This window comes from Benincasa hispida, chromosome 9 (assembly GCF_027475165.1).
Source record: "Benincasa hispida cultivar pf3 chromosome 9, pf3_genome.v1.1, whole genome shotgun sequence".
NCBI classification, from domain to species: Eukaryota; Viridiplantae; Streptophyta; class Magnoliopsida; order Cucurbitales; family Cucurbitaceae; genus Benincasa; species Benincasa hispida.
Genome location: NC_143486.1, coordinates 61,343,772 through 61,355,395, shown reverse-complemented (window position 1 = coordinate 61,355,395; position 11,624 = coordinate 61,343,772). Strand labels below are relative to the sequence as shown.

At 40.0% G+C, this 11,624-nt stretch overlaps 1 protein-coding gene across 1 annotated transcript; it reads left to right on the top strand.

Moving 5' to 3' along the window:
• The first annotated feature begins 2,291 nt into the window (after positions 1-2,291).
• On the top strand, positions 2,292-4,440 carry LOC120084813 (uncharacterized). The gene is made up of 2 exons (XM_090317168.1): positions 2,292-3,248; positions 4,267-4,440. The coding sequence occupies exons 1-2, from the start codon at positions 2,292-2,294 to the stop codon at positions 4,438-4,440; spliced, it is 1,131 nt and encodes a 376-aa protein (XP_090173294.1).
• The last annotated feature ends 7,184 nt before the right edge of the window (positions 4,441-11,624 follow it).

Here is an 11,624-nt window from a genome sequence, read left to right as displayed (position 1 = left end):
TAAAAGGAAGGAAAGTTGCGTTGATTGTATAAAAATTGGCTAAGAAATGCAAGAATTATAAATTGTCGTTAATACACCGACTGACACCATTGTGATGGTAGAATGGAATGTTTTATTTCTGTTTTGCAAGAAATCAAGTCACCCACATGCGTTCATGGCTCGAAGATAAACCGAACAACGCATCTACGTCGCATTGCGCCCATCATTCAGGAATGAATAGATGATCAAAGCAATGACGGCGCATGCGACAATCGATCAAGAGCTAAGCGATCAATGCAATCTCAACCACATGCAGTAATAAAAAAATAACACCGCATGTGGAAAAACGATCGAAGATGTAAAGAGCAACGTGCGGAGGATTCTAATGCATGTATAGCTGACCGTTGTGCATTTCAGACGGGATTGATTGTGTAACAGAAGAAATATTCACTCCACCATTTCAGGAATTTCCATAACAATAAAGTGGGGACCACAAGTCAGAGAGTCAAGCTCGCCTATAAATAGCTTCTGAAATTTCACTGAAAAATATGCTTGAATACATAGAGACTTGATATACTAATCTGAGAGAGAGACTGGTTGAGCGACTAATCAGAGTAGATTCGAGAAGAATTAAGAGACAAAACTGAGAGGTGAGTCTCCAGACAAAGAATTCTTATAATCCCCACTGTTGAAGCTCTGTACGAAGGTCATTTCTACCAGAAGAGAAAGCCTAAGAGGGAAGCTCTTCTCTTCATCCATTCCACAAGCTGGCAAGCAAAGCCACCATCCAGATCTGTGTCAAGACGTTGACACTCTTATGTATTTATTTCTATCTCTTATTCATCACTTGTATTCATCTTCTTTAGTCTATCATTCACACCATGTATCAGACCCTTAATCTTAGTAATAAATGTTGTGATCATTTCCATTATCATCTATCTGCCTATTTCCATTCGTCTATAATTCATTTTCTCCACGATGTTTTCTTAATCCCTTGAATAATTAGCAATAATTGAACAACTAAATTAATTGGGTTAAGGAAATAATTGAGTTTAGTCAAAGCATGCTAGACGACATCTTCACCTGTGAGAGCAGAAGTGAAGATTCTATTCCGCCTATCGAGAGAGGATTGGAAGAATGCATTAACTAAAGCGAGAAGTACTTCCAGATATGGAAGCAACCTTGCGTTCATCACGTTCATCCCTGTTTCACCATAGAGATATGGGAACGCGGCCGATCACCGAGAAGTGTACACCAAGGGAAAGCGGAACCTTAGTTGTATCTTTAATGCAATTAACAAACTTACGATGTTTTTACTAATTATCCCTTCTAATTTTGATTCATACATAAAGACTTGCCATTGCATACCACTATCCTTTGTATAAACTTCACGGTCAGTTTCGAACTTAGTATCATGTATAGCATGTATCTTGTATCTTGTATCACGTTAGCTTAGGATTTATTTTTATCGCAATTTATTTTATTAGAGCAACTTTATTTTACCACACTTTAATTTCCTGTACAAACACGCAATCTTTATTAATTGTAAAAATCGGTCGCATATATCACAAAAGTAACATATTAATGAAAACAATCCCTGTGTTTGACCTCATATTACTCTAAGAAACTTGCGTTGGAATTATACTTAATTTCAGTGCAAGGAAACTTGTGACAACGCATTACTCCACAGCAGACTACAAGCATATAGTTAACAATGCATATCTAGAAGTAGTAATGCATAACACTACATCCACATTCCATTTCCATCTTTATGTCATCAAGTTTATGGCAATATGAGCTTGTATGATTCATTCATCTGTATTCATATTTGTCCACATGCTGTAGGTAAGACATTCATCCACGAGTAATGTGAATAAGTATAAAGAGCCACATTTTTAAGTGTTACAAGTTTATGGCATCGTTGTTGGGGATTGGTAACGGTTATTGTTGAGTATGTTTGTGATATTTTGCAGGACAGATCTCTTTGTACTGGCTGTTCATCGCGGAGAGCAGTCTGGCGGTTTATGAGTACTGGAGTGATCCAAAAATTCTAAGCTGACCCAGAGATCAAGAGTATATTTTGCGCAAGAGCACATCAAGACCGAATTAAGCGAAGTAGAAACATGGCAGATAATAATGAGGCACCCGAAGTGAACCAAGGGGAAAATTGGCCAATGTAAGATGCCATATTTCTTGCTGCTGACCGCACCATCCCTATGAGGAACTATGCGGCGCTAGATTTTTATAACTTCTCGCCCGGAATTTCAAGACCCACGATTGAGGAAAATGTAAGTTTAGAGATAAGGCCGATCATGCTTCAAATGATCCAGAATGCGGGGAAATTCGGAGGTTTACAAGGAGAAGACCCGCATGCTCATTTGACTAGCTTTGTAGACATATGCAGCGCATTCTCCATACTTGGTGTGACACCAGAAGAACTTAGATTGTATCTCTTCCCTTACACCTTGAGGGATGAGGCAAGAAGGTGGGCTCAGTCATTAGAGCCAGACGAAATCAACGCATGGGATCAGTTGGTTGAAAGGTTCATGAATAGATTCTTCTCTTCAGCCGTTAACCCAAGGAGACGGGGGGATGTATTGAATTTCGAACAGAAGGGTTATGAAACTTTGAGCACCGCTTGGGTGCGATTCAGACAATTAGTGAAGAGCTGTCCACATATCGGGATTCCCGATTGCATTATGATGGAGAATTTTTACAATGGCTTGGATCAACCAACGCAAGCAGTTGTTGATGCTTCCGTAGCAGAAGGATTAATGGACAAGTCGTATATGGAAGTAAAGAGCATCTTAGATCGCATTTCGCGAGATTCAGATGAATGGTTAGATACCGAGTTTGAGGAAAGAAGTTTGGAGCAAGAAAGAGCAGAAGGTGCCATTGTACCAGTTGATACAATGAGCACCCTGGTAGACCAGGTGACCATAATGACCTCGCTCCTTCAGACTATGGCTAATCAGCAAAGACATCTCTCTCAAGGTTCAACGCAAGCCAATGTGTTAACACACATGGCCGCAATGAATTGCATTCAATGTGGAGAGGGACATTCAGTGGAAGTCTACTCGTGGAATCAGCAGTCCGTATACCCTATCTACAATGAACCGTTCGGCAACACCTACAACCCTGGTTGGCGGAATCACCCAACTTTTAGTTGGGACAGGAATCACAACCAAGGGAGCCAGAGTAATCATCAGAACAATTATCAGGGGATTCGAGGCAACCCTCCAGCTTCATTAATCCGGATCATAGCCCAGGTGATTGTCAAAATGTATAACCCTACGACCAATTGTTCTTTTCTAACACCTCTTGTAGTACCTCGTCTCTGGAAACGTTGTTGAAACATTATATCGAAAAGAGCGAGGCAATTAAGCAATCGCAAGCTTCCTCCCTTAGAGAGCTGAAGAAGCAAGTTGAATAACTTGCGATTGAAATTAAGAATAAAACGATTGGTACATTGCCTAGTAGCTCAGGAGCATTGGGGCCACGTGGTAAAGAACAATGTCAAGCAGTGACATTGAGAAGTGGTAAAACAACAGTCCCCGTGTCACCTATACCAGATGCAATAACAAGACCAGTAGATTTAACAATAAACGATGACCAATCAACCATTAATGATAGAACTACCGGTTTAGAAGTAAGTACATCTACAAGAGATGAATCTCAACAAGAATTAAATTCAAAATCAACGCAACCTCCAGTTACTAGAACACAACAAGCACAGGACCTCAATGAGCAGCCAATTGAACAGGAAGTATGGCGGGATCCTCCAACTTTCCCGTCTAGGCTAAAGAAGAAAGATCATAGTAAGCAATTTCAGAGGTTCCTGGATGTCCTCCGACAACTACACATCAATATTCCCTTAATAGAAGCTTTGGAACAAATGCCGAGCTGTGTGAAATTCCTTAAGGATATACTTGCTAACAAAAGAAAGATTAGGGAAAATGAAACAATTGCATTAATATATGAGTGCAGTATGCTGTTTCAAAACAACATCCCCACAAAATGAAAAATCCCGAGATTTTCACATTGCCTTGCTCAATAGGGGGAAAGAAGGTCGAGAACGTGCTATGTGATTGGGGGCGAGTACAAACCTAATGCCCTTGTCGATCTTCAAGAAGCTAAATATCGGCAATTCAAGACAATCACAATTACATTGTCGTTGGCCGATAGATCGAAAACGCATCCCGAGGGCAAAATAGAAAATGTACTCGTACAAGTAGATAAGTTTATCTTCCCTGCTAACTTTATCATATTAGATTATGAAGCTGACAGAGAGGTGCCTATCATCTTGGGTTGCTCTTTTCTGCAATAGGGCGGGCACTGATCGATGTACAGAAAGGGGAGCTTACAATCAGGGTTGACGATCAGCAAGTGAAGTTCAACGTTCTCAATGCGTTGAAATACCCGAGTGATATGGAGAATTGTCAATATGTTGAAGAACTGTAGGAAAAACCTTGGCACGAGCCCCTAGAAGAGTTAAAGGAAGAAGATTTTGGAATCGGTGCAATGTGGGAGGAGAATTGCGCCGCAATTCAAATTGAATCAGATTTTGAAACGATGAAGTTATCTGAATGAACAACGCAATGCACTAAGCCATCCTTAGAAGAACCACCTGTGTTAGAGTTGAAGTAGTTTCCTGTGCACCTCAAACATGCTTAGTTAGGAGGGAATAACATGTTACCGGTTATTATAACTACCTCGCTGAGTAAAGAGAAGAAGGATGCACTTATCCAGATCCTAAAAAATAACGTAAAAGCCTTGGGATGAACCTTGGCGGATATTCGGGGGATCAGCCCTTCGTATTGCATGCATAAGATTCGTCTTGAGGAAGGCAAAACGGGATCTATAGAGAGGCAACGTCGTTTAAACCCTGCCATGAGGGAGGTTGTGAAGAAAGAAATAGTGAAGTGGCTAGATGCAGGTGTCATTTACCCTATATCAGATAGCAGCTGGGTGAGCCCAGTGCAATGCGTTTCGAAGAAAGGGGGAAGGACAATCGTCACCAACAACAGGAATGGGTTAATTCCCACAAGGACAACTACGGGGTGGAGAATATGTATGGACTATCGTAAGTTAAATCTGGCCACGAAGAAGGACCACTTTCCACTCTCCTTTATTGATCAGATGTTAGACTGACTTGCTGGGAATGAATTCTTATGTTTTCTTGACAGCTACCCAGGGTACAACCAAATTGCAATTGCACCGGAGGATCAAGATAAGACAACCTTCACATGCCCATTTGGCACATTTGCATTTTGTGGCATACCGTTTGGACTCTGCAATGCACCAGGTACTTTTCAACGATGTATGATGGCGATATTTTTAGATTTCTTGGAGGAGTCAGTCGAGGTATTTATGGATGATTTTTCAGTTTTCGGCAATGCTTATGACTCCTGTTTATCTAATTTGGAGAAAGTCTTCAAGAGATGTGTGGAAACTAATCTTGTTCTGAATTGGGAGAAATGCCACTTTATGGTTGAAGAAGGAACTGTGCTAGGTCACAAAATATCGAAGCCAGGATTGGAAGTTGACCAAGCAAAAATCGATGCAATTTCCAATCGACGCAATTTTATCTAAACGATCGCTTATTCTGCCTATCTAAACGACATCTTCACTTGTGAGAGCAGAAGTGAAAATGCTATTCCGTCTATCGAGGGAGGGTTGGAAGAATGTGTTAACTAAAGCGAAAAGTACTTCTAGAGATGGAAGTAACCTTACGTTCATCACGTTCATCACTGTTTCACCATAGAGATATGGAAACGTGGCCGATCACTGAGAGGTGTACGCTAAAGGAAAGCGGAACCTTAGTTGTATCTTTAACGCAATTAACAAACTTGCGATGTTTTTACTAATTATCCCTTCTAATTCTGATTCATACATAAAGACTTGCCATCGCATACCACGATCCTTTGTATAAGCTTCACATTCAGTCTCGAACTTAGTATCATATATAGCATGTATCTTGTATCTTGTATCACGTTAGCTTAGGATTTATTTTCATCGCAATTTATTTTATTAGCACAACTTTATTTTACCGCACTTTAATTTCCTGTACAAACACACAATCTTTATTAATTGTAAAAAACGGTCACATATATCACAAAAGTAACACATTAACGAAAACAATCCTTGTGTTCGACCTCAGATTACTTTGAGAAACTAACGTTGGAATTATACTTGGTTTTAGCGCATGGAAACTTGTGACAACACAATACTTGAGGTGTCTTAACTCCATGCCTAAAAGTCAATAAGCCCTTCTTAGAGTTCTGCATCAAATATTTGACAAGCATCTTGTCACGACACCTGAGACAGAGCTAGCATTTTATTCTTTCGATCTCTAAAGATCTGAATACCCAGAATAAACTTTCGATCTCTAAAGATCTGAATACCCAGAACAAACTGAGTCTCTCCCAAATGGACCGATTAAGCTTGCAAATCTTTTACTCTTGACCTTGGGTTATGAATCCCTTGGGTTGCACAATGTAAATGGTCTCCTCAAGATTGCCATTTAGAAAAGCAGTCTTGACATCCATTTGCAAAATCTTGTAGTCATAATATGAGGCAATGGATAGGAGGATCCAGATAGACTTAAGTATGGAAATAGATGAGAAAATCTTCTCTTAGTAAATTCCCTCTACCTGGGTATAATCCTTTGCCACCAGTCTAGTCTTGAAGGTCTGAACCTTCTCATCAGCACCCCGTTTTCTCTTATAGATCAATTTACAACCTATAGGTTTAACCCATCAGATTGATCTACAAGATCCCATACGGAATTGAATTATATAGACTCCATTTCAAGATCCATCACTTTGATCCATTCATCTCTGTCAATATCCTCCATTACCTTCTTGTAAGACAACGGATCCTCAACTTTGCCATTAGCTACCATAGCCAGGATTTCAGTTAAATGCATATAACAAATAGGAGGGTTCACAACCCTCCCACTACGTCGAGGATTCCTAAACACTTGAGGCAGATTTGACCTACTAGATGAACCTACTTTAACAACACTTGTTGAGGTACTAGGTTCTTCAATAACTCTTGTTGAAGATTCTAGGCCTGTGATCCCTTATGTGGTCTTCTTCAGGAAAAGTAGCATTTTTCGATACAAATACTTTTTTTTCTTTAGGATCAAAGAAGTAACCACCTCTTGTTCCATTGGGGTAGCCTACAAATAGACAACCTTGAACATGGTTCCGATTTCTTATGATTAGCCTCAAGCACATGTGTTAGGTAAACCCAAATTCTGAAATGACGTAAACTAGCTTTACGACCATTCCATAACTCCAAAGGTGTTCTGGAAACACTCTTGTAAGGAACATAATGTAGGATGTATGCTGCAGTCTCTACTACATAACCCCAAAACAAGTCAAGTAAGGAAGCGTAACTCATCATAGACCAAACCATGTCCAATACGGTTCGATTTCTCATTTGTGATACACCATTTTGCTGAGGTGTACCAGGTGCTGAGAGTTGGGATACTATTCCATGATCTATCATATAGTTTTGGAATGTTAAATCCATAAACTTTCCACCTCGACAAGATCGAAATGTTTTAATCGTTCTATTTAATGCATTTTCAACTTTAGCCTTGAATTCTTTGAAATTTTCAAAAGATTCAGACTTATGTTGCATTAAATAAATGTACCCATATCTTGAATAATCATCAATAAAGGTGATGAAATATTCATAACCTCCCCTAGCTTTTTTATTCATCGGACCACAGAGGTCTGAATGTGCCCTAGTCTTAGGTGCCAAAGTTTGGCATTTTCTTTAAGTGAAATTTTAAGACTTTATGTTGAGTTACAACAGTTTTAAGCAACTCATTGTTATGGAGGGAATTTGTTGCTAACGGCCTTAGCATATACAAATTATTTTCCAGTTTTGCAAAACAAATATCAACAACATTCTTAGTAATAAACACTTTATTTGCAAGAAAGTTGATATTATATAATTGTTCTAACAAACACTTTATAGAACCTAAGTTCCTTTATAAATCAGGAACTACAAATACATCTTTTAAAACAAGAAATATGTTTTGTAAAGTCATCTGGAGACCTCCCACTCCCACAGCTGAGACGAAGTGCCTGATTCCAACTCGCATCGCCATCTCACCAGCATCTAGCTGTCGATAGGAACTAATTCCATAAAATGAAGAACAACCGTGGTTAGTGGACCTGAAGTCTATATTCAAGGCAGAATCAACATTCTCCACTAAACAGGTTTCCAATACAGGCAAATTATATTTACCTTACTTGGCTTTCTTCTTTTCTACCAAATACTTGAGGGAGTTCCTCTTCCAATTCCCATCTTACTTGAGGTGTTTCCTCCTTCGTCTGCCTTCTACCAAGTCCGAACAGAGCCCACCCTCTGGATTCTCACACCGAGAATACCAAAGTAACCTTCTTGGTGGTGTCTTACTTAACTCGACACCATCGAGGTTCCATGGAGGCCGTACGTGTTGCGGAGGAGTTGGTGACCAAGGTGATCGCTGAGGACGAGCGCGAAGTGTTCGTGTAGAGTTGCAGTCGTGTTGTTTGAGCAAGGTCGAACCTTTATGGAACTTTTTGGAAGATGAAGCTAAAAGATCTCATAACGCAGAGTTTCATAATCGCGTTCAGATCGCTTCGATCTCACCGTGACCGAAATATAACATTATACATTCAACACATATAGTTATGAAAATAAACTCTAATTAACAATATGTTATGAACAACAAATCATAAGGGAAAGAGTTCTATACCAATTGAAGACTATCTTCAAACTTTAGAACCCTAAGCAACGGAACCCTCCAACAGATCTACCAATGCCTGACAGGAACGTTGGCTGCAGTAGCACGATCAACGCGAACACAAATGCTGCAACAGGGACGACACCACCACTAATGAGCCCCAGGTATTCTCAGAGTGAAAACCCAAAGGGTGGGCTTTGGTGAATTTGGTAGAGGATGGAGGAAAAACGAGTCGTATAGGCGATAAGCAAGTGGGAGAGAAAACAACGCTATCGTATAGTAGAAGTGCTTATCGCATAGAGAAGCTGCACGATTGTGTAGGATTTGCTGAATGATCGTTTAGGAAAAGGTATACGACTGTTTAGCTAAATCGGCACACTATACGATCTTTTAGGGAACTTAACCGATCGTGTAAGTGAGAGTGTGCGATCGTTTAGCGCGAGATGGATGATCGTTTAGATGGAGAAGCCACTATTGTATAGGCTCTCAAGCGATCGTTTTCTTTCATCAACGCGTGCTTCACGAAATCCTTTGGGCGATTGAACGATAAGGCGATCAAAATGAAAACCTTTATCATTTTAATTCATTTGATACATTAATCGACTTAGCCCACTAACCCACGTCCAAACATGAAAATTGGATTAATTATCATATAATTAATCAATTAATTAATTAATAATTATAATCATATTATATTTATATCCTACAGTTTGATATCACATATCTACTATAGTATTTTCTCCTCTACTTGATATAAATCATATTTATATCTAATTTTCTCCATAAAAATGTATCTCATACATTTTCCATATATCATTAACCAGTCAAATTATATCATATATAATCAAGCTTCTCTTGTCAATTTGAACATTTCAAATTAACCCAAATACTGGTTCTCGACTTTATCCAAGCTACCCAGGGGACCTAATGGACTTGTGGCTCGAAGATCAAACGGTACGTGAACAGCTGACTAAACTCTTTAGCCACGAGATCCACCATCCGTAAACTGTCAGACATTCCACTAAAGACCAACAATTGAACTTTTCTTACCACAGATATATTTCTGTGTCCATCGAATATAACCAATCATGAGTATGATGACCCTTAATAGATGCTTGTAAGTACAGCTAGGCTAAATTACCGTTTTGCCCCTATAGTTACATCTCACTCCTTAGGTACCACTGATTCCTCTAATGAACAATACAACATAGTCCAACTATGTGTGAACACCTCTCGGGCTAGGAGAAAGTGTGTGGCACCACATCGTTCAAGCCACTGAATCAGCCCTTAAGGGAGCCATCTATCTACTTACCTCTGCCTCGGGGAAGGAGTGAATTCCATCTTGTGCAGCTGAATTCCCAGCTCCCAAATCAGACGAATCCCCAAAATGGTACATTTGAATTGGTGACCTGGCCACTCGCACCCATACAAATCGAAGGACCGCCCTTAATGGCAGGAGTTCCAAACTCACTCAGTATTGAGGTCATGTTACCTACGATCATCCTAGTGAAGTGAAGTCTCTGTCATGAACAGTGTTATATAACGAGATGTTAACACTTCGTGGTCAGGTCTTATACAAACTCTTTGTATAGGACGCCCTCGATCGCATGTCCCCAACACGAATGATCAGGATCAGACCATCTGTGACAAGTCACAACACTTGTGACCATTCCACAAAGTGGGCCGCATCCATAGCGTTACCAGGATAAGGTTTCCCTCCTTTATCCATATACTACTGACCATTTTTGGTTATCACTCAAGACATGATCCACTTGTATGTCACCACATACATGCTCGAGTCAGATACAGATAACCAGGGATTTTATGTTTATTGGTTTGTGGTAAAGCAAATAAAACAAGTAAATGAGTAAAATACAAGATGTGAAGTAAATATCATATATTAACAACACAAGCGTTCGTACATACTGTTTACAAACTACAGGACACGAGACTTTAGGGCATCAACCTCAACAATCTCCCACTTATCAAAGAGAAGTGGGGTGTACAATAAACTTAGTACAAAACAATAAAATAGGGCATAAAAGGCTAGTACAAGAAAATCTCCCACTTATCCTAGTCCAACCGCAGGCTATCCTGTAGAGCCATGCTCCGTAGGCGACTCTCAAACACTGTAGCCGTGAGAGCCTTCGTAAACGGGTCAGCAACATTAAATTGGCCTAGGTTAGACTGATCTGTCTCATCTCCTCAACCTCTTGAGGCGTCTTAGGACACATTTCCTTAGACAAAGTAACTCCATGCCTGAACGACAGTAGGCCCCTCTTCGAGTCCTGCATTGAATACTTGAGCAACATCTTGTTAATGTACGATGTCTGAGACAGTGCCAACACTTTGTTCTTACGATCTCGAAAGATCTGTATACCTAGAACAAATTGAGCCTCTCCCAAATCTTTCATTTGGAATTGGGTCGCTAGCCAGTTCTTAACTATAGTCAGTAGACCTACATCATTCCCAATGAGTAGGATATCGTCTACGTACAACACTAAGAAGACTACTGAAGCGTTGATGATGTTCTTGTAAAACACATGGTTCATCAACTTCGCCATCCTGGTTAACATCCTCCATTCCCTTATTATAAGACAACGGATCCTCAACGTCGTCATCTACTACCATAGCAAGGATATTCGTGAAACCCAGATAGCGAACGGGTGAGTTTGCAACCCTCCTACTACATGGAAGTTCCTTCAACTCTTGAGGTGGAACTGACCTACTGGATGAACTCCCATCAACAACCCTGGTTGATGTAGCAGGCTCTTCAACAACTCTTGTTGAAGTTTCAGTAGTTTCATTGGAATGTTGATGCAACACGACTTTGCTTCGTGGATTGTGCTCCCTTATATGATCCTCCTCAAGGAAAGTAGCGTTTGTTGAAACAAACACC

What these genes read in the sequence shown, in the direction of transcription:
- LOC120084813 (XM_090317168.1), top strand. Translation starts at nt 2,292, where the DNA reads ATGCTTCAAATGATCCAGAATGCGGGGAAATTCGGAGGTTTACAAGGA. An exon ending in TAATCCGGATCATAGCCCAG is followed by an intron (nt 3,249 to 4,266) that starts GTGATTGTCAAA and finishes TGAAGCTGACAG; the next exon opens with AGAGGTGCCTATCATCTTGG.